At 55.0% G+C, this 22,342-nt stretch overlaps 3 protein-coding genes across 23 annotated transcripts in view; all 3 read left to right on the forward strand.

Annotated features, from left to right (window-relative positions):
* EHBP1 (EH domain binding protein 1) overlaps positions 1–4,810 on the forward strand; it is a 346,207-nt gene extending 341,397 nt beyond the window's left edge. For 18 of the 20 annotated variants that reach the window (XM_025468944.3, XM_025468970.3, XM_025468967.3 and 15 more), the window contains 2 exons: positions 3,413–3,527; positions 3,699–4,810. In XM_025468944.3, coding sequence (XP_025324729.1) covers positions 3,413–3,527; positions 3,699–3,789 — 206 coding nt within the window. In that variant the 3' untranslated portion in view covers positions 3,790–4,810. The other 2 variants (XM_049115565.1, XM_035721685.2) reach the window with 2 other exon arrangements.
* A 1,605-nt stretch (positions 4,811–6,415) lies between these two features.
* LOC118350141 (basic proline-rich protein-like) lies at positions 6,416–9,970 on the forward strand. The gene is made up of 3 exons (XM_049115074.1): positions 6,416–6,686; positions 7,907–8,234; positions 8,944–9,970. Exons 1-3 carry the CDS (start codon positions 6,416–6,418, stop codon positions 9,968–9,970), a joined length of 1,626 nt encoding a protein of 541 aa, XP_048971031.1.
* Positions 8,734–15,716, forward strand: OTX1 (orthodenticle homeobox 1). 2 transcript variants are annotated; one of them, XM_025469039.3, is made up of 5 exons: positions 8,734–8,921; positions 9,288–9,356; positions 10,976–11,182; positions 12,076–12,227; positions 13,380–15,716. In XM_025469039.3, the coding sequence occupies exons 3-5, from the start codon at positions 11,086–11,088 to the stop codon at positions 14,196–14,198; spliced, it is 1,068 nt and encodes a 355-aa protein (XP_025324824.3). In that variant the 5' UTR covers positions 8,734–8,921; positions 9,288–9,356; positions 10,976–11,085; the 3' UTR covers positions 14,199–15,716. The 2 variants fall into 2 exon arrangements, with proteins under 2 accessions (XP_025324824.3, XP_025324825.3); XM_025469040.3 differs by lacking the exons at positions 8,734–8,921; positions 9,288–9,356 and having other exon boundaries at positions 10,542–11,182.
* Positions 15,717–22,342: the final 6,626 nt, after the last annotated feature.

Genomic DNA, 22,342 nt, shown 5'->3' on the forward strand with positions numbered 1-22,342 from the left:
TGCAAACTCTTTCAGGATTGCTAGTTGACTGGAACTAAAGATAAGACTTGACTGCAATCCCCCAATGTGCTCTTTACAAAACTAGTGTTAATTTTCATCAAAGTGCCAGGCTTATTTATAGTGGCAAGGTTGAAGGTTTACTACAAGAACTTTAGGTCCTTTCTATCAAAGTATTTATAGGTATTTCTTTTGCCTTTTTTTCCAAGGTAATTATCAACTTCAGCAAATAAACTGAATCAGGGAATGAATAATTGGCCCTATATATAAAAAAAGAGTTTTTTAAATTAACAAAACAGCTCAGTGCAGATGGACATAAACAGAATCTCTTTATTTCAACACTTTGGCTCAAATGCAGCATCAAAACTTAATCCTATTTGTTGCAAGAGGATATGGCTTTTGTAGCAAAAGTACACTGGAATCTTTAAATTAATCAGAAGCCACATTGTAGTCTGTTCAAGTCAAAGTCTGTGTATCTAGCTAGCTGTGACTGGTGTTATAGGTGAGTAATCCTTTCTTAAAATGCATAACAGGTAACACATAAACTTACATGGAGGTTTTAAAAACATGACATTACATCTAGGTGAAGCTACTAAAAAGGGATTTAAAAATTTTTTAAATTTAGGTGTGAACATATGAATGTGGATCTTGATCAATAATAAAGATATTGATTTTTTTTAAAAATCATCAAAAGTTTACTTACTTAATTTCCCAAATCAGCATTCAAATATGTGTGTGTATGTGTATAAATTTACTACCATAAAAAAAGCAAATGCAAAGTAAAAGTAGTTTTGCTAGTGTAAAATCTACTCACTGTACTTAGCTGTTTCCTCTCCATTTGACTAATAATTTGTAGATATTAATATAGCAATGACAAATTTAATATGAAAAATCAAACTTTGGCTGCAACATTTTAAATTCTAATGTCAGTAAATTTGACTGTGAAATGATGAAAATAACCTACATATTCATAACTTTAAAAATGTTTTTGTTACAGTTACAGAAAATGTCAGTATTGAACTAGGAAAAAGTTAAGATTTTAAAAATTATCCAGTACTTCAGGGGTTAAAAAATAAAAGTTTTCTTTCATCTATATTGTTAAAGCCTTATTTATCTTGATATTTCTAATTATTAATTAAAGCCTTAAAAGTGACTGATCAAGTACAAGGAAGGAACAATTAAGAAAATTATATATCTGTTGTTAAAATTTATTTTTTTCTCGGTTTTAAAAAAATTGTAATTTCCCATTTAATTATATTTTTTAAGTGTATGGTGGAGGAAATTTATTTCCCAGTTGTGAAGCTCTTATTAAAATATTTTGGAAGTAAGGAATTATAAAGCTTATAATCTGAGTGATTTCTTGAGGTTGAAAGTGGAAAAAGTAATATTCACCAAAACTGGTAATCTTACTAATTATAAAATTTAGTTACAAATCTTTTATAAATCTATCAGGTTTTTCTCTAAGTTAATATTTCTAGAACTATAGTTACCTGAAATTAGACTAGATGACCTTAAAGATCCTTCCAACTGGAGTGCCTATTAATTTTGCTCCTGTGTGGAATAAGACTGATTAGAACAAGACCAAATTAGAAAATTGTCTAGCGTTCCTGACCACAGTTGCATTTAAATCCAAAGAACAAAATTGTGATGGATATGGCTTTTCTTCAATTTTGCTGTTTTATTATTTTTTAAAAATTCTTACATTCAGAAAAAAACTTTGCATAGTAATAGTTTCTTTACTCCTTCCCATGCTATAGGATATTTCACCTCTTTTTTTATAAGAATGCAGTGTGACCAGTTATTTAATGTACTTACTTGTGTGATTTTTGTATCAAGGGTGGATAATTAATACATGGCATGTTTCATATGTATGTATGTATGTATGTATGTATTTGAGCTTATAAAGAAAGGAATAGCAATGAAATGGAATAAGCCATTCTAGCTTTTTGCTGCTATTCTAACCTTTATTGCATGATGATGCATCTAATTTTTAATTTGTAAATACAAGATAGAATTCCCTCTAGCACCATTTGCTTTCATAAAGCTGCTGAGCAGTTTGCTGTCTTGAATAAATTTTGCTTTGGAGGGGGTCGGGGGGATTTGAACCAGCACATTCTTGTGTGGTTTGTGAAGATTCACATGGTAACCAGCGGTGTGCATTGTTAGGTTTATCTGAATAAGCACCAGCCATGTGAGTTTTAACATGATTGCCCAGGGCAATGGAGAGAGAAGAGAGAAACCCGAAAGGATTGCACTCCTCTCTGTTTTTTGGAAAGTGCATTCGCTGGGGGAGGGGGCTGCATGAGTCAGTGGCCCTGGATTTTTTTTTTTTTTTTTTTTAAAGCTGGTGTCCTGTTTCCCTCTAGGTCCTCATTTGTTCTGCTATCTGCCTCATCATCTACTTCTTCTTTTCATTGTTTACCTTCCTAATGAGGGAGGCGGGGTAGACTGGGGGTTGATTGACAGCTACAAGCCCTTACAGTCTGGCCAGAGAGCAGTTGGCTTTGGTTTTAAAAGTGCTTTAAATGTTCGATTTGGTCCTGTTTTTATTAAACGAAACTGCTGCTCATCTTAAGGAAATTATCAGACCAGCGATGATTAGCAAATATATTATTGGGTCCTAAAACCTTCAAAAGACCCTGCCCCTACGTAGGGAAAGAGCACTGCCCATCGGATTTTCCAACCTTTAACGTGGGGTTTCAAAAAGAAGTATGTAATTTTTCCTTTGCAGAAGTGCTTTGATTTTAAACCACCCAGCAAACCTCTCCAAAAGAAAACTGGCTGTGATGCGATCGAGAGCTGCAGTGTAATATTGCAGAGCAAATTTATTTTTTACTTCAAAGAAAAATGCTAATTAGCCGATTCACTACTTTTAAAGTTATTGTGAAGCATATGGCGCCCAGTGTGAGATACATCCAACTGCTAAAATAGAGCGAAGAGGAAATTAGCGAAGAATGGGCTGTATGGGGTGAGCTTGGGGGTGGGGGAGGAGGATAGGTTCTCAAGCAGATTCTCTAGCCTTTTCAGAGTGGTTTCTATCGCCCATCTCGGCCTCCCGCCCCCTCATTTACCCACTTCCCCCTCCTCCCCTCCGGCCGAGCCTCCCTGGGCCTCTAACTCCCCCTCCCCCCCTCTGGCGAAAGCAGGTGCGCACCTCCGGCCGGCCACCAGCTCACACCTGGTCTCTTTTACAGGTTCCAGCCCAGCCTCAGCCCATCTCCATCTGCGGGAAGGATTTAGGGACCTGGGCCTTGGGGTGAAATCTTCATCCAGCCGGCCACACTCCCCCTAAGACCCTCCCTAGTGGCTCCCTCACGGGGTTTGCGGAGAGATGCGAGGAGACTGGAAAAGGCGGGAAGGGGGGGAGGGTGCGCCGAGGCTCCGCGGTGGGTAACGAGCCTCCCGTCCTCCGCAGACTGGCAGAAGACCGAGGCCCAGAAGCGGCGCGAGCAGCTCCTGCTGGACGAGCTGGTGGCCCTGGTCAACAAGCGCGACGCGCTCGTCCGCGACCTGGACGCGCAGGAGAAGCAGTGAGTGGGCGGCGGGGCCGGGAAGTTCCTGGAAAGTTGGGTGCGGGGTGCGGGGTGGGCCGGGCAGCCCCCGGCGGGCCGGGCCGGGCCGCGCGGCGAGGGCGAGGGCGAGGGCGCGGGCGGCTTCCCCTCCGCGGAGGAGGATGAGTCTGTTTCCTGTGTGACTTCCAGGGCTGAAGAGGAAGATGAGCACTTGGAGCGGACTCTGGAACAAAACAAAGGCAAGATGGCCAAGAAAGAAGAGAAGTGTGTCCTTCAGTAGCTGCCGGACCAGACCCTCCCAACCGCGGGAGCTTGGTCCCCAGACCCGAAAATGTCAGACTCGCAGACTCGTTGTTGACTTAAAACTTTTAACGTTTTTTGGGGGGCCTGGATTGTACTTCTTTACCACCACCACCACCACCACCCCTTTCCCTCCCTCCTTTCCAGATAATACACAGAACTCCAGAAGAGCTTTGTTTAAGGATTTTGTGTGTGTGTGACTTAATCATTTCCTTGAAATCATGTGAAATAAATTTGCACAGATACCTTGTGAACGATTGGTATTGAGAGTGTTCAAGAGACTGCTCAAAGAAGAAAGAAAAGAAAACCCTTCCCTCGTTATTTTCCCTCAGTTTTCGATGGGAGGAAAATTTGGAACATTTTTGTTGTTGTTGTTGTTGTTGTTGTTGATGTTAATAGCATAATGGTGGGAGGGGGTACGTAAGTGGGGGATAAGAAAAATGTCATGAATGATTTTTCCAGTCCTGCCATATGTAACACTTGACTCTGTTACCTAAATTTTATAGTTAGATCATATCCAATCTACTTATTAAACTGTGTTCTATTTACCAGTGGGATTTTCTGCAGTTGTTTTGCATTTCACTGTAAGGATAATAGAGTTCCTGTCCTCTGCTCTCAGAGGATGGCCCTTTAATGTAGCCTGAGACAGTCCTGTGATTTGAAGGTGAGCTGTGAGGATGGGACTAATTGACATGCATCAGTTTACAAAGACGGTTTTATCATCTGAGAATGCGCCATCTTTTTCTCCGGATAATTATTTATTACATCTAGCTCGGTTCCTACATTTTGTTGGGTCTCGACATTGGCTCAAGAATGCTGTTAATATTTATTCTGTATTGATAAAAGTCTGTCTTGCCACTATGAGTAAATCCCCCCCATTAATATTTTCTTCTCTAGCATAGCACTGTCATTTTTTTTGTGAAAATGGTTATCTGTTTTATTTATTACAATACTGAGTCATATATAAATTTTCAATAAAAGCAGAAACTTTCTTACCTTAACCACTGCTGCTACTTCCTTGCAATGAGAACCTGACACTGGTTTGAGAAGGTTGTGTATCCATAAGACTTTTCACGGGGAAAAGAAAATGGTCCTCTTGGATGCGGAGCAGGATACTAGGCTGTATTTGGAGTAAGTTCACACCATCCCAGAGGGGCCCTGCTGACACACGAATGCGAAGGAAAGCAATTAGTCATATTTTCCTAAGCAGTGCAAACTCTCATCTTTCGTAAAGGGTCATCTCTGGTGTGAAAGCTGTGAGGAAATCTGTGATTCCACAGCACCGGAAAAGAAAAAAAAAAAAAAACGCTAGTGTCTTGATGAATTTTCCACGTTGTTTTCGGTGGTTACTAGTGTTGCACTCCTGAGGGGAGATGGTGACTTCTGGTGACCCGCAGGCGTGGGGGTGCCGGGGTGAAGGGGAGAGGCCTGGTCGGCGGGAGGGAAGTGCGTGCAGGTGAGCGTGCAGGCCGTGGAGGAAAGGGAACTGGGAACCCGAAGGTCCAGGCTCCAGGAGGAACCTGGCGACTGGGAAGCAGTTGCCACCACTCCCGCTGAGGTGCCCGAGACAAAGCAAGCCCGTTCAACAAGTCTGGGGCCCGCGACGACAGCCCCCCGCGCGGGCACCTGCGCCCGGGCCACGCGTGCCCGCGTACACGCGGACCTGGCTGTCTACACACACACAAATCCCCTCCGGAAAGTACGCAGCCGCCTTCCCCTTGCCGGTCTCTCAAAACGATACAACCTGCCAAGGTTAGAATTTCTTCTCGAAAAGGATTTTTAAGAAGTTATCGAAAAGTTACCAGAACTCAATGCAATGGAGTCTTTGCCCTGGTTCCCGGAGCAGGAGGGCGGCGAGCGAGGGGCGGCTGCGCCCCGGGGCCGCTGGGTCGGCGCCTGCCCTCCCGGGAGCCTCGCCGCGCCCACGCCGCGCTGCCTCCCCCGGGCCCGGGCCGCGCGGGCTCCCGGGGGGCAGCTCGGGGCGCAGCGCGGGCCGGCGGGGTCGGGGGGGTCGGGCCCGCGCCCCGGGCTCGCCGCGTGGGGCCCAGAGGCTGCCCGCCGAGCGCAGGCGCAAGCCCGGCGCGCAGAGAGGCCCGGAACCCGGGAGCCCGCGCCGCGGGAAAGGCCCGGGGGTCGCGGCGGCGGCGGCGGCGGCGGCGGCGGCGGAGGAGCGCGGCGGGCGGCGGGCGGCGGGCTGCGCGCGGAACTTCCGCCCCTGGCCGGGATCCCGCGACCCCGGAGCCAAACCCCTCCCCCCGTCCCAGGTGTCCCCCGGGCCTGGCCGGGCCTCGAGGTCACCTCGGGGCTGGCTCCGGGGCCCGGCGCGCCCCCCCCCCCCCCCCGCCCCGGCCCGGCCCCGGGGCCCGGCGCTGCGCGGACGCGCCCTCCCCGCCTGCGGCCGCCGCTCCTGACCCGGCGTCTCCCACCTGGACACTTGCCTGGCGACCGACGGCCGCCGCCGTCCTCCGCGCCGCGTGCAAGAAACTTTCATCCCAGTCCCTCTTCCTCCCTGCACTCCTCCCTCTCCCTCTCTTTCTTTTCTTAATCCCGGGGTTTTACGGGCTGAGCATTAAGAAAATTCTCCTGCAATTTGGGATTAGATAAATATGCTCATTAGAGGGGCGCGCGGGGGGGGACCTGTGCTACTCGATACGTCCCAACTTCCCCGAGACCGCGGCAGCATCTGGAGCGAGAGCGCCGGCCGCCCGCGAGGCGGGCCCTGGGGACCGCCGGGCACATTCCTGCGCGCACGGCCGCCCCGCCGCAGCCGCCGGCGGCTCGGGGCCCGGACGGGGCAGGCGCGCGACGGGTGGCGGGGCCGCGACCGGGGCACGCGGCCGGGGCCCGGAGGGCTGCGCCGGGGCCCGGGGCGCGCAGGCCGGGCCGGGCCGGGCCGGGCTGGGCCGGGGACGCCCGCGGGGACCTCCCCGCGAACCCGGGGCCCTCCTGCCCGCGCCTCTCCCCAGAACCGCAGGCGGGTGCGCCTCACTCCTTCCTCCAGGCGCCTGCCCGTCGCGGGGGCTGCGCCCAGGGGGCCTCAGAGGACCTAGGACTTGTGTCCCCGCCCGGGTCAGCGCTGCGCTCTGCGCAGTTTCTTTTCCTCTTAAAGCTTTTTCTTTCCTGTGGTTTTTTTTTTTTTTCTCCCTTTTCTCTCGTTCTTTTATTGTTTTCTCTCTCTCTCTCTCTCTCCTCCCTCTGTGTGTGTGTGTGTGTGTGTGTGTGTGTGTGTGTCTTTCTTTCCCTTTTGTGAATGGGCTGCGGTGTCTTTGTTCTGGAGAGAAGCGCCCGTGTCGCTGACTTTTGTGAACCAGAGAAGGATCTTGTAAAACCTCCTTTTCTCCTTCATACTCGCCCACTCCCACCCCTCCTCCTCTGCCCCTTTGATTAGATGTTCCCTCATCGTACCCCCCCCCCAACAAAAAAAAATGTAATTTCGTTGGTCTGGCGGCCACTTTCTTTGAACATTAGCTCGCTTTCAGCTCCAACTTCAATTAGAAGGAGTTGATTTTGAGAGATCAACAAAAGAACCGACCAAAGCCTTATTAAAGGTCCTAAGAAGATCTCCCGGGTCCTTTGAGAAGCAGTTAAGGAAACAGTGTGCCCTCCATCATATTCTGTTACCGTATTTTATTCGGGCTCCAAAGGAAAGTGTCGCTTGGGGGGAGGGGGAAGTACTTTGATGAGCGGCGGCCTCGGCCCCTTTTGACTGCGGGGCGCCCCCTTCCTCTCCTCCTCCTCCTCCTCCTCGCCCCAGCCCCGTCCGCTCGGGGGCCCGACCTCGCGGCCCGGCGGCGGGCGCTCCCACGGCGCGGCGCCCCGCGGCTCCCGGACTCGCCCTCGCGCTCACTCCTGCTCAAACTTTTCACTCCGCCTGTTGGGATGGAGGGGAGGGGGGACTAGGGAAGCCGGGGAGGAATTCCTCGAAAGGGACCCAAGTGGTGCCTAATACTCAGAAGGAGGTGCCACCTAAGAGGAACCGCCTGGCTCAAGGTTGGGGCGAAACCCTTTTGGGGGGGTGGGGGCGGGGGGCGCCTGGAGACGTCCAGCAGGTACGCGGGCTCCAGAAGTTAGTTCGGCTGGGAAATGGGCTTCGCCAGTACGAACAATCCGGGGAGACGGCCCCGAGGAGGCTCCCTCTGCGGCGCGGGAGGAGGAGACGGAGGCCGGGGGTCTGTGGCCGCGTCTGCCGCCCCCGCCCCCGCCCCCGCCCCCGGTGCAGGGCGCCCGCGAAGGAGGCGGGGTGCGGAAGGGAAAGTTTCCCGTTAAGACCTCCCGGGGCAGGAGGAGAGCGGGCGCCTTAAGGGGGCAGGAGCCGCGGGGCTCCAACGCCCGGGGAGACGCGCCGAGGACCGGCGCGCGGGCCCCGGGGGACGCGCAGCAGCGGGGGAGCGGCGGGGCCTCCCCCGCGGGGGCCGAGCGGGCCAGGCGGGGTCCGCGCCCCCCGCGCCCCCCGCGCCCCCGGCCCCCGGCCCCCGCGCCCGCCGCGTCCGTCCGCAGGTGGCGGCGCGGGGAAGGCGGCCGCTGGGGCCCGGGGCGCCGCCCGGGGGGAGCCGGGGGGGCCCCCACTGCCCTGCAGCCCGCGGCCCCGGACTCCTCGAGCGCACAGCCCCGCCGCCGAGCCGGGTGGCGCGCGGGAGAGCCCGGGAACCGGTTCCCCGGCCCCGCGTCTCCTCTCCGCCACTCCCTCGCGGGCGCCGACAGGGCGAGCGAAGGGCGGGGACCCCCCCCCCCCGGGCCGGCCTCGGGCCCCGCGTCCCCCCTCCGCCGACGGGCCCTGGCGCTGCGGCCGCTGTCCTCGCCTCGCTCTGCGCCGCGTTTGTCAGCCCAGCCCTGGAGTTAGCGCGCGCCCGGGGCGGGGCGGGCGGGCGCCGAGGGCGGGGTGCAGGGGGCGGAGGAGGGCGGGGGCGCGCGGAGGTAACCCCCGGCTCGGGCTGCCATTGCCCGGCTCGCTGTCACTCAGCCCGCGCGGGGCCGGGGATTGGCAGCACGGCCCCGTTACGCACTCACCTCGCGTTCACATACCCGGGGAGGGCAGTAGAAAGGTGATCAATCTTCATCAGGCTACATTTCCAATCACCTAAACAACCCGGCAAGACAAGCCACTCCGACAAGGTAAATCGCTTGATTTATTTAGTTCGCAAAGTGCCTCGGCGGGACTCCCCTGGCCCCCGCCGCCTCCGCGCTGCACCCGGACTGCAACTGCAGCCTCGAGCCGCCCCCCAACGCTGCCCCTCTCACCCCCCACCCGCCTACCCCTTGCGGCCCCTCGGCGCGGTCCCGGGCGACGTGGTGTCTCGGGGACGCGTAGGGCTTTGCAAACAAAGTGTCTGTGCAATAAAGTGAAACCTGGAGGGACCCGCACAAAGCCACCGGGAAGAAAGAGAAGGCAGGAGGGAAGTTGGGGAAAGCAAGAACCCCGGGGAGCCGGGACCCGCCGTCCGGCCCGGCGAGTAACCCCCGCGCCCTCTGTCTTTGCAGGTCGGCTGCCCCGCGGGCCTGCGCGAGGGCGCGAGGTAGATGGTGAGCGGCCCCGGCAGCCGAGGGCAGGTAAGCAGACAGCCGCGGGGCCGCCCTGGCTCCGGGAGCGCGCCGCCTGCTCCCACCCCGGCCCCCGAGCCGGTCCCCGCTTCCCAGGTCCCCGGCAGGTGGGCGGGGCTGGGGGGCGGCCTGGCTCCCCTCCGGGCGCGCGGAGGACCCCCGATCCCCGCCGCGGCCCCGCGGCCCCTCCCCCGCCTCCTCCGAAGTCAGCGAGCTCAAGTGCTAAGTTTGAAGAAAGTCTCTGGAAACTCACGCTGCAGCTCGGCAGAGGCGCGGCGGCCCGGCGTGCCCCCCTCTCTCTGGGCCCCGGAGCCCCGGGCTGCCCCTCCTTCGCCCCCCTTTCCCTGCCAGCTGGGGTCCGCCAGCCCAGACCGTGGGGCCTGGAGGAGGGGCGCGGGAGGCCGCCCCGGCTCTCCCCGCCCTCCCCGAACTCCCCAGCCCGGCCCCGGGCCTGCTTTGAATCCCCCGCGACGCGGGGTGCAGCGCAGGGTCCCCCGGGGCCGCGGCCGCGCCCCCCAGCTCCACTCCCTGCCCCTGCGTACGGCGCCGCGGGGGGAGGCGAGCGGGGAGCCGGGCTTCGACCTGGCGGCCCGGGTCAGCCGAGCTGCGCCGCCGAGGCCTAGTCGCGTCGGCCCTGGGCAGGGTCCTGGGCCGCGGGCCGGGCGGGCGGGATAGGCCGGGAGCACGCGGGGGCGCGGCGCCCGGGCCTCCCCGATCCGCGACCCCTCGGGGCGCCGGGCGGGCCGCCCTCCGGCCTCCGCCCGGGCCGCGCTGTCCGCAGCCAGCAGCCAGCAGCCAGCAGCCAGCAGCGGGCAGAAAGCAGCGGCGGCGGGCGTTGTCGGGGAGGGGGCCTGCGGCGGGGCCTGGGCGCCCCTGACCCCCCGCCGCGCCCTGGAGCCCCCGCGGCCCCCGCGTCCGCGTCTCCTGGCCGCCGTGGGCCCGGGCCTGTTACTGCGGCCCAGGTGTGCTGGGCTCCCCGGGGAGCGGCCTCTCCGCGGCCGGGCGCAGGGAGGTCAACTGGCAGGGTGGCCGTGGGCTCGGGGGCCCAGACCCAGCGGGGACACCCTTGCAGGAGCGCACCCTAAGTGGGCCCTGCCACCCGGAGAGGCCCAGGTGCCGCTAGCCTCCCGCGGCGCCTCACCTTAGCTCTCCCCGACCCTCCACCTTTTCATCCCGCTTTTCAAAAACATTTTGAAACGAAACGAAACAACCTCTGGTGCCCTGGGCAGCCTGCCTCACTGGCGCCGAGTAAACGTTTGCTCTTGCAGTATGGAGGCCGGCTCCTACCCGACCAGAATTTGGCCTAGACTTGGGACCTTGCACGCCGGGCGTTTTAGGCCCTCACTTTCCAGCTTGGCCCTGCTTTTAGCCTCTCCGCACTCCTAGCGACGCCCTACGAGGGTCTTTTACCCATTCCACGCCTGAGAAGAGGCCATGACGATCCAGAAAAGCTGACTTTTCAAAGAAGCTGTGGTCTTCCGGCCAAGGCCTTGTAGAGCCAAGCTGACCGCCCTTCCGAGTTCCGCAGCCTGCGTGCCCTCCCCAGCCCCCGGCTGCTCGCCTCCGACGAGACCAGGAAACCGAGATGGCTCCCAGTCACTGTTTACCTGTGTCTCCTGTCTCCATAGGCCGGGCCCCCCGACGCAGCAGAGTTTGAAGGACTGCGCAGTGGGAGCCCCGCACTGCGCCTGGCCCCGGCCCCCTGGATCCGTCCGGGCGCCTCCACCCGGCTGTTAGCATGATGTCTTACCTCAAACAACCCCCATATGGCATGAACGGGCTGGGCCTGGCCGGGCCAGCCATGGACCTCCTGCACCCTTCCGTGGGCTACCCGGGTGAGCACCAGTCCCTGCCCCCCAGCCCCTGCAAATCTTGGGGACGCCCAGACTCTTGAGTTTGAGCGCACACTCGGTGTCTGAGCAGGCCCGGGGAGTGGGATGGCGGGTCTGCCTGCAGTGCTCTGCACGCCGCAGGCTCACAGGGCAGTGGCGGGTGCATGAGGCAGGCCAGGCCAGTGAAGCTGGGCAATCTGTCTCTTGTGGTCCCACCACCAGCACAGGGCCCACTTACCCAAGGATTCGTTTCTCATGGGTGGCTTTTTTGGGGTGTGTGTGTGTGTGTGAATCTATTCCTTTCCTCCCAATGTTGAAAGAGAGATTTGGACACTCTCTAGGCCCTGACAGGAAGGGCCAGGCTTTTCTTATGGGAAGTGACTGGCTGAGACGAAGAAGAGGGGCTCTCCCTCCCTAATTGAATTGTCCTCTACATCCGCTGTCTGCACCAACTTTTGCACCGTGGATGTGGAAGGCTTGAGCCGCCTCCCCCCCGCCCCAGCTCCCGCTCCTTCATCTCCACTTGTTCCCTCGGAAAGCGTTTTCCAGGTGGTGTGTCTGCGCACCCCTTTCCCATCCTCCAGCCAGGGGATGTGTTGGGGGGGAGGTGGTGAAAGAAGGGAGATTGTATAACTTCTTTTCCTTTCTTAACCTCCGAGAGGCAGGGAAGGGGGCAATTCTGGAGTCTTGACGACACTGGTTCCCAGTCGCACACATGCACTTTCTCCCACCTGTGGCCTCTCAGGCTCGGCCTCCTGGGGGAGTTTTCTTTCGCTTGGAGCTTGGCTTGCTTTTGCAACGGCCTCGCACAGAGCCCTGCCGGGGGCCTGTCTGCGTCGTCTAGCGCGGTCCGCGTGGCCACCGCTGACCCGAGGCGCCCCCGCGTGTCCCCTCAGCCACCCCGCGGAAGCAGCGGCGGGAGCGCACCACCTTTACACGCTCGCAGCTGGACGTGCTGGAGGCGCTCTTCGCCAAGACTCGCTACCCTGACATCTTCATGCGCGAGGAGGTGGCGCTCAAGATCAACCTGCCGGAGTCCAGAGTCCAGGTGCGCGTGCCCAGGGCTCCGGAGCCGGGCCGGGCCCTGGGGCAGCGGGCCGGGGAGGGTCGGGACGGCGGCGGGCGGTGGGGCGGTGGGGCGGTGGGGCGGGCCCGCGGCTGGCCAGGCCCTCTCCGACTCCCCCTAGCGCCCGGCCCGGCCCGGCGAGGGGCCCCGCTGGAGGGCCCGCTCCGAGCCCTGCCCTGGCCGCCTCCCGCGGCCGCCTGCAGCTGGGAGTCCTCAGGCTGTCGGGAGGGCAGGCGGGGCTCCCGAGCGCCAGGCGCCCGGGGTGCGGAGTTGGGCCTCCGCCCTCGCCCCGCGTCCCCGGGATCCTGGAGGCGGCCGAGAGGGGCTTGGCCGGAGCCTGGCGCCCTGTCGGGGCGCGCCCCGGGGGTGGCGCAGGTTTGGGGAGACGCTCCCTTCGCCCCGAGAGGATGCCAAACGCAAAACCCGGCTACGGGCCTTGCTTGCTTCTGGTTTTTGCGATAAAAGTCCTGTTTGGATCATAACTCCGACCTCTCCTCAAGGGCCTTTTATCTCGCCTCCCTTGCCCTCGAGGCCCGGGAAAGAACCGGGAGAACGCCCTAGCCCTGTGCCGGGGCCCTCCAAGGGGCGTGAGAACTTTGTGCCACTTGGCTCCCCACTTGGAGCCAAGATGCCCAACGAAACTGTGCTCGGGCTTGCTCCCGGGGCGCCCCGAGGGCACGGCCTCTGGTCGGCCTCCCCGCCTGCCGCCGCCGCCGCCCAAATTCCCGCCTGGCCCAGGCCGGGGCCTCCGGGGCCCGGCTGGCTCCCCCTCGGACGCGGTGGCCGCCCCGCCCCGCCCCGCGGTGCCCCTCGCGCCTCCGCCGCGTCGTGCGCCCTGTTCAGAGAGGACGGGCCTCCCCGCGTGCGCGGGGCTGTTGGGGAGCGGCCAGGAGCAGCAGCAGCAGCAGCTCAGAGATGCCTGGACTTCTGGCTGGACGGACGCGGACGTCCCGCCCGGGGGCGGACTCGCGCTGGGGGTGGGGAGGTGCACAGCCCCACTTCCCGGAGGATCTTCCACCAGGAGGATGGGGCGGGTGGCGGAGCTGGGCCCGCGGGGCGGGGGCTGGCCCGGCCGGGCGGCGCGCGAGCCCCGGGGGCCCCCTGACCCGCTCTTCCCTCCTCGGGCCGCTGCAGGTCTGGTTCAAGAACCGCCGCGCCAAATGCCGCCAGCAGCAGCAGAGCGGGAGCGGGACCAAGAGCCGCCCGGCCAAGAAGAAGTCGTCCCCGGTGCGGGAGAGCTCGGGCTCGGAAAGCAGCGGCCAGTTCACGCCGCCCGCCGTGTCCAGCTCCGCCTCGTCCTCCAGCTCGGGATCCGGCGCCTCCGCCAACCCGGCGGCGGCCGCGGCGGCAGGCCTGGATGGGAACCCGGCGGTGGCCGTCCCGTCGTCGCTGAGCACGCCGGCCGCCTCGTCCATCTGGAGTCCGGCCTCCATCTCCCCGGGCTCGGCGCCCGCGTCGGTGTCGGTGCCCGAGCCCCTGGCCGCGCCCAGCAACGCGTCTTGCATGCAGCGCTCGGTCGCCGCCGGCGCCGCCTCGGCCGCCGCCTCTTACCCCATGTCCTACAGCCAGGGCGGCAGCTACGCGCAGGGCTACCCCGCGCCCTCCTCCTCCTACTTCGGCGGCGTGGACTGCAGCTCGTACCTGGCGCCCATGCACTCGCATCACCACCCGCACCAGCTCAGCCCGATGGCGCCCTCCTCGATGGCCGGCCACCACCACCACCACCCGCACGCCCACCACCCGCTGAGCCAGTCCTCAGGCCACCACCACCACCACCACCACCACCACCACCAGGGCTACGGCGGCTCGGGGCTCGCCTTCAACTCCGCCGACTGCTTGGATTACAAGGAGCCTGGGGCCGCCGCCGCTTCCTCCGCCTGGAAACTCAACTTCAATTCGCCCGACTGTCTGGACTATAAGGACCAAGCCTCGTGGCGGTTCCAGGTCTTGTGAGCCCAGGAGTGGAAGGAAGAAGAGAAGAAACGCAACTACCTGCGCCCTCCGTGGTCCCCGTCCTGTTGCTGCTGCTGCACCGCCCGCCTTTGCCTCGGCTTCTGCAGACCTGAATTTTCACGCCCCTAAAAGATGCCCTTTGCCTGCACTGCCGCCCTCCTCGTTCTGCCACTTGTTTGGGGGATGTGCAGACCCGCCCACCCCTCGGATGAGGAGACCGGTGCCCCGGCCTGGCCCACAAGTTCTGCCCACGTGGGGAGGGCTGTGCGCTCTCCTCCTCCTCCAGCCCCAACGAACTCCTAAGCCGCTCTCTTCCAGTCTCTCTGGGCAGTCGTTATGCACTTGCAGCCTTCGGAGGCTCGTTGCTCTGACTCGCTGTTTGAGCCCTACACTTTTATTTATTCTTTCTGGACACTGGAGTCACTAACTGGCATGTGTCTGCCCTTTGGAGCGCACCCCCACTCTGCCCCAAATCAAGACAACTTCTGAGTGTTTCTCGATTGCAGACTACCGCTCCCTCGGCTGCCCTCGGCCCCGCTCCCCGCCTGCGGGCCAGACCTTCCGCGCGCTTTCTCCTCCCCGGCGGGCTGCGCTGGGACAAGGCCCCAGGGAGGAGCGCGCCCCCAGCCTCTCGCGCACAGCCCCGCCCTGCGTAGAACTGGCTCAAGCTTCCGCCTCGGCGGGAATGCTGTACATAGTCGGGTCCGTTCCAGGGACCACTTAAACTTTTTAGTTGCTGTTGGTTGAACTGAACATATCTCGTCTTAGCGCCCAGGAAATAGAACTCTAAGATATATACAGCATATATATACATATATATACACACATATATATAAAACAAAAGCAAAAAATATTTTCCCTCTGTCCCCCTTCCTCTTCCTTAAACGATGGCGCTTTTATTTTTTATTTTTTTTTTTTTTTTTAGTTGTTGCAAAGCTGACATGCCCTCTCACACCTCCTCCCTCTGTGTATTTATTAACGAGAACCTTCTGGTTCCAGGAAGCTGGGCGCGGAGGGTCGGGAGGGTCCAGAGAGTGTGGAGGCAACAGCCAAGTCAGGGTACAGGGGAGGGGGCTAGGCCGGGCGGGGACGTAGGACCGAGCCCTTCCCCAGGTCGAAGCACAGGGTCGCCAGTTCTGGTTTAGAGACCAATCACAAAAGAAAACAAAAGAAAACAAAACAAAAAACAAATAAAAAATACGGCATTAAGGAAAAACAAACCAACCAACCCAGGCCCCAAGCCCCAGTTCCAATTCCTCTGTCGGCTTCTCTCTCTTTAAACAACCCTGTTTTGTCTAGTGAGTTTTTAGTGCACCTTCTTCCTCCGAAATCTGCGGAGAGCCCCGCGCCTGTGTATCAATTTTGGCTTTGGCCTTTTCGTCCAGTAGGTGGGAAAGTAATTTGTAAATTTGATTTGTCCGATGTGAAGATCACAAATTACTTGTTGAAATGTAAGGCAGTCCCCCTTCCTCCCCCTTTATCTACATTATTTCCCGAAAATAAATGCAAATTAATGAACGGCTTGTCAGTGTTGCTCTTCTGATTCCAGCCCCAGGTCCTGGTCTCGGGGAGCCTAAAAGGAGGGGAAACTCTCGAGTTAATACCCTCGCGTGTTAATGACCTGTGTGAAGCAGGAGGCCGAACGATAGGGAGGGAGGAGTGTCCAGAGGACGTTCTCTTGGGGAGGGTCCTACCCTCCCGGTCAGCTGGGCCTCCCCCCCACCCCCCCAGGCGTTTTGACCCCGCATCCCCTCTCGCCTTCCAGGACAGAGACAGGTGTCAGGACTCAATTCCCGAAGCAATTCCTTTCTCTTCAGAGGCAGGAACCTGGCACTGATTTCTTCACCCTAATTGCCTGCACCAGACAGAGGAGGGGGAGGGGAAGAGGGTCGGGAGGCGGGAAAGGATAGCTCTGTAATGCTCTCAGAGCCGAGCCAAAAAGGAAAAGAAAACAAAACGACAAAAAGAAAAAAAAAAAAAAAAAAAAAAAAAAAAAAAACCCGATCCGTGTCCTGCATGTTGGCAGCAGACAACCCTCCTTTCTGCTGAGCTGTCCCGGGTGGCTTCGCGGCGGCTGCGGGGATCCGAGTCATTCCTCCCACGTGCTAAGTAAGGTCCCTCCAAACCCTCCGGCTCCTGCCGGGAGGAGCCAAGCGGGCTTTTGCGTAGGGCGAAGTTTCTTGAAAACGCAAACATTAAAAAAAAAAATCTAGAAAAGTCGACCGGGACGCGCGTCTCACTTCGGCGGGTCGGGAGGGAGGGACGGTTCCACCCGGGCCCGAGCGGAGAGCGGGAGCCGGTGGGGCCGGGCCGGGAGGTGCGAGCGCCTGGCCTGACGCCTCGGCCGCACGGCCCGCCGGCTGCTCCGCTCGCCCGCGGGCGGGAAGGAAATAAGGAAACAACGAAAAGTTCCCCGCCAAGTGACCAACGCCCCCGATTCTCCTCCCTCCGCGTGAGGCCCGAGGACACGACGCGGGGGCGCGTTGGGAGAACGACCCCCGGCTCGGGGGCCCGCGCGGAGCCCGGCCTCGGGGGCTGCGAGCTCCGGGGGCGGGAAAGGCGCCTCGGCCGCGGCCTCCCCGCGCCCGGGCCCCGCAGGCCCCGCCGCCTCCCCGCCTCCCCGCCTCGGCGCAGGCCCGGAGGAAGACCCCCGGCGCGGGGCCGGGCCGCGCCCTCGCCTGGAGGCGGAGCCGGGGAGCGCCCCGGAGCGCGGGGCCCCTGGAGCGGGCGGCACGTGCGGCCCGGTCCCCCCCACCCCGCTGCAGCCGCCGAGGCCCGGGGGCCGGCGCCCCCTCCCCCCGCGGCGCCCCGGGGCCCCAGGCGCCGCCCTGGCGGCTCGGGGGAGCGAGGCCCGGAGCCCCGGCGCGGCGCGCTCGGACGGCCGCGGCCTCGGAGCCAGGTACTCAGCCCCGGGGTCCCAGCTCCCAGGTCCCCCGACGCCGCCGAACTTCACACCTGGGGGCGGTGGCGCGCCCCGGGGCCCGGCCGCCCGGCGGCGTCTAGAAGCGTCGGCGCCTGCGTACTTCGCCGCCGAGGCCGCTGCTGGCGCGCGGAGGCCCGCGGGAGTTCCCGCCCGGGGCGCGAGGCTTCGAGCAGAGGCACGTGCTCCGCCCGGGCCGCCCGCGCCGCCCGCGCCTCCCCGGCCCCCGGCCCCCGGCCCCCGGCCCCCGCGCTGGGCTCCGCAGGCCGCCGGGCCGCGGGCGGGAGGAAGAGCGGGCTGCGGCGGGGCGGCGGGGGCGGCGCGGGCGGCGGGGGCGGCGCGGGGCCCCTCGCGGCCCCCACCTGGTCGCCTCCCGGGGCGGCGGGGCCCCGGCCTCGGGCTCGGGTGTCGCTGGCGCAGGTGAAGCCCGGAGCAGGCGGAGCGACGGGAGCCGTCCAGCGACGAGGAGCGCGGCCGCCCCGCTGCTGCGCCCCACGAGGCCCCCGCGCCCGCGCTGCTCCGCCCGCCGGACCCGGGAGCTCAGCCCGGCGCGGCCCCGTGACCCGCGGAGCCTGGGCCCGGCCCGAGGACAGCGCCGGGCCGCGCGGGCGCCCGTCGGCGGGGACCGTGCAGGACTCGGCTGGCTCCTGAGACTAGGGCGGCGCTTCTCTAGACTGTGAAAACAAAAACAACAACAAAAAAAAAACAAAAAAATTTTTTTTTTTTAAAGAAAGAAAATCCTTAAAGCTAGAGAGTATTAACGCACAGGTCAAAAGACGCTGAATGTCAAATTCAGGGCTGCTACGTCATTGGGAGCAAAGAGCAGTGGTTTGGTTTATTGTGTCAAGAGCCGATGATTACTTTTTCCACGTATTTTGTTGAAAATAGCACGTTCACAAATAAACTCCTTTTCTTTTTTCCGACTGTGGAAATGAATGATGAGCTCCCTACTCCGGCAGCGCAGTTACTGATGTCATTAAGCACTGGCGGGCACTAAGGTTTTCTTTAGGTACAGAAAAAAAACGTATCTGGTATATTAAATGCAGTTAATATATACGTTATTGGTAAAGAAAATCTGTATCATTACTATTCAAGACCAAAAAAAAAAAAAATCACTTGGCTTCCGATGCAGAATTAATTTAAGAACAGCCACAAGATATCTTTATAAAATTCCTTAATTGAAAACCAATCAAATTCTCAACGAGTTATTCTATATTTTCCACACTTTCCCTTCCCCCATACATTTTAATATCTAAAACGAGAATTAAAAAAAAAAAGCCCCTCCTGAGGTTTAACTGATGAAGATTTTCTTCAACAATATAACACTTGAAGTAAGAACTAACTAAAAAGATAAATTCGAAATAATAACTGTATTTCTTGACGACAAGAAAAATCTCTCCATTATCTTTAAGAAAGAACCTATTTAATTAAACGTGTGGGTGTCTGGAATATACTTTTTTGGAAGGGAGAGGCTTTATTTTTGGTAAATTGTTTCTGAAAAAGCAGTTATGCCTTAATCATCCTGTTGGTATTTACTGATACCTGAAAAAAGAATTGGATTATTTTGTGAGGGAGGGGGAACATGCCATTTTGACCTGGTGATTGTTTAATCATGCTTTAAAAACGAATTGGATTTTACTTAAAACACGTTAGGTGCAGTCTTTCAATTGCTTTTGAAAACAAAAAATATTTTCCAAAAATTCTTCAGCAACTTAGGTTGAAATGGCACTAACGGTACAAAGTTGCAACTGCTTTTAATATATCTGATTTTTTTTCCTTAGGGAAAAATAAAGCACAGAAGTGTATGGTGTGCTCACAGTGAAACTGCATATTCCTCTAGTTATGAAATTGTACATTCGGGGTTCCAGGACTATTCAGAGACAAGGATATGCCTCCAAATATTTTGGAGTGCTTTCTAATCAAGTAGGACTTAGCTCGATTGAATCAATGGTGACCCACCAGAATTTAAACATGGACAATCCATTGTGTTTCTAAAAATTGTACACCTCCTATCCCCTTTGGATAGTTTACTTGGGCTAATATAATCAAAGACACAAAGCTCCATTTCATTACAAAGGTCACAAATACTTCATTTTTTTCAGAGGTTAATCTTTATTGAACAGCTTATGAAACAATTTTAGAAAACTTTAGAAATTCTTTTAAAGTGGATTGTAAAACTAGGATTTAAGGAACTTTAGTCACAGTTTCTTCAGGATTGAACTGGAGTATAAATAAATCATAACTAATTTTGATAGTTGGCATAAAATTAATGAAAGTGTAGGAATAAATGGCCTCTGATTCAACAAAGTGTCTAAAGAGCTTATAAAATATTTTTAGTATGCAAATATTCTCATGTATGTTCAAAGCTCTGAATGCTTATAAGATATACCATCGTCTGTCGTAGCTATTTAAATGTAGGCATCAAATTTTCTTTTTGAAGTTTACTTACAAATTTTTATTGTGAAATAGACGTAGAAAAGAAAGTATAAAACATGTAAGTTTTAAAGGGAAAGGAAAATTTAAGCGATATGTTTTTAAATACTTAGAAAAGTAGATTTGGGGTTAGTTACAAAATTCGTGTCTAAATCTGCTACATAAATTACTATTTATGTTTCAGGGGTTTTGTTAAATCTTTTAGAACAGTGACTATTAATATATAGGGACACCTTTTTAAGGCAGAAAAACAATTACAGTGATAGGAGGTAGAAGTTCTATAGGCCTTTGAAAATCCATAGGTATTTTTTTATGTAATTGTGCTTATGTCTATTTATATATTTAATGAAGGAGCACCAAAAAAAATCTGTCGTCTTGTTTCTTAAGCATGGATATTTGACCTCCATGCAAAGCTACTGCTTCAACTCTTGATTTCATTTCTGATGACCCTCAAATCTATATTCCCAGCTCAGACCTTTCCGTTGGGCTTCATACACCTGTACATCCACTGAGAAGAAGCCATTGGATTTTAGCTCTATGCTAAAGATATAATATCTGGGACTTGCTTTAAGAGGAAGAAAAGGAATGAGTGGAGTATAGGTAAAACCAGATTAGCCAGGAGTCGATAATTGTTGAAGCTAAGTGAGAATACATTTAACTCGTTATACTATACTTTTTTTATATTTACTTTTTTTCCATGATAAAAAGTGAATAAAAATATGTATCAGTTTGTTGAAGGTAGTTTTTGTAGTATGTTAAGGAAACTGAGCTTCCCATTCTTTTGGAGCTCAGTCTTATTAGCATATATTATTTATCTGTTCTCAAGTTTGCCAGGTTGGTGTGGGCTCAGAGTGGTTTGATTATTTACTCAAAGTTACATAATTGGTGATGCAGAACTTGGTACTCAAGCGTTCAGATCTTGGCTTCTTTTGCTTTATATAAAAGCTTCCTAAAATTTTCAGTATGTTAGCAAACATTAATTTTTAAGAAGCCACCACCAGATCTCTTGACAGTGCAGTTACCAGATTATCAACAAAACATGCTTTATCTAAATTCGAGTTGTAAAATTTGAGCTTTGATACCTGAAAATTATTTCCTGGGGCATTTTTACCTTTATGTTTCTGGGCATCACCTCAGTCTAATTTTTATGAGCGTTCAGAATGATTTTAATAGAGCATTAACTGAGAGTACTAGTCTGATACCAGGTCTTTCTATTCTTTTAATTCCTTATTAATTTTTAATTCCTTACTGGTTGTTCATTTCTAAGTAATTTTAAAATTCCCTACTGGCTGGTTCATGTTTATGAGTGGTATTTTTATTCTTGACCAAATCTTTTTTGCTCCTTAGAATGTTGCTTTGCTACATTATAGGAGTTTGAACCAGAGAAAGCTGTGTAAACCAGATAAGGAGTTGAGATTAGATTAATGACTCTGTGTGTGAGGCTTAATTTATTTGTAAACAGGTATTTGGAGTCTTACATTCTAACTATACTAACTTGGGAACTCCTCTTTTCGAGTTTTAAAATTTGTAGTTTAGTTTTTTTAAATCTGACTGATAGCAAATCCTGTCTTCTTAAGGGCAAATTTCATTTTTTTTTTCCCCAGAGCTAAGTCTGGAAATTTAAAAATGGGTTAGCAGGTTGGGTAATAGAAATCATATCACTTTTTAGATATAAGTTTCCTTTATGGAAAGGTGAAAAGCAGAAGTTTTACATACATTGCAGCTTTATTTCTTCAGTTGTTAAAAACCCTTCAGGTCATGCTTCTATCTGCTACTGACCTCTTCAGGCTTTGTCTTGCCTGATATAAAAAAAAAATAAATAAAGATTGTTTGTTCATGTTCCTTAATGTTTGGAAAAGAGCACATCTAGCATCCGTATTCTTCCTGTATTTCCTCAGTTGAGGCATAAACTTTATCTCATCTACTCAGATTAGCACCTGATAATTCCTGCATGCCTTTTTATTCGTACATTTGGAACCAAGATTCTCCCCACCCCATTGTATTCCAATCAATAAAATAGCTAAATCTTTTATCCCAAGAGAGATTAGAAGTCAGTGGGGGTCCTGGTGCTGAGAGGTGGGACGAAGTTCTCCTGCGCTGCAAGTCCGTGGCACAGTGCCAGACACAAGGTAGGTCTCAAATGAAAGAAGGAAATCCAGTCATCAGCCTTGAAACAGATTTAAATGTAATTCATCTCAGATACAGGATTGTCTTTTTCCTTTGTGGTATTCAGAGTTAGTTCTGAATGAATTCAATAGCATATTTTCTTAATCTCCTTTAATCACCCTTACAACCAGGACCTTTCTGGTTACTTCTCACTATTACATCTCTTGTTAAATGTCAGACCATTTCAAAATTTAGTTCATTAAATTTTTAAATCATATATTTAAAAGCCCATAAAATTTGCATATACGTCTAATCAAATAGTTATCAACATCGTGTAATCACCACCACCAGGGTCAAAGAATAGAACATTATTGGGACTGCAAAATTCCCTGAATATATCCTTTGCCTGTTACGACCACTTTTGTCTCCCCATGAGTAACTACTGTCCTGTCATTTATAGTGACTGTTTTCTTGCATTTCTCTTTTGATTTAACTACTGGATATCCATTCTTGGATAATATGGATTTGTTTTGCCTATTTTGAATTTTAAATGAATAGAATTATGTTGTATTATTTTTGTATTTTTTTTTCCACTTAAAATTATAAGATTCAGGGACACCTGGGTGGCTCAGTGGTTGGGCATCTGCCTTTGGCTCAGGTCATGATCCCAGGGTCCTGGGATCAA

The sequence above is a fragment of the Canis lupus genome, chromosome 10 (genome assembly GCF_003254725.2).
Source record: "Canis lupus dingo isolate Sandy chromosome 10, ASM325472v2, whole genome shotgun sequence".
NCBI lineage: Eukaryota > Metazoa > Chordata > Mammalia > Carnivora > Canidae > Canis > Canis lupus.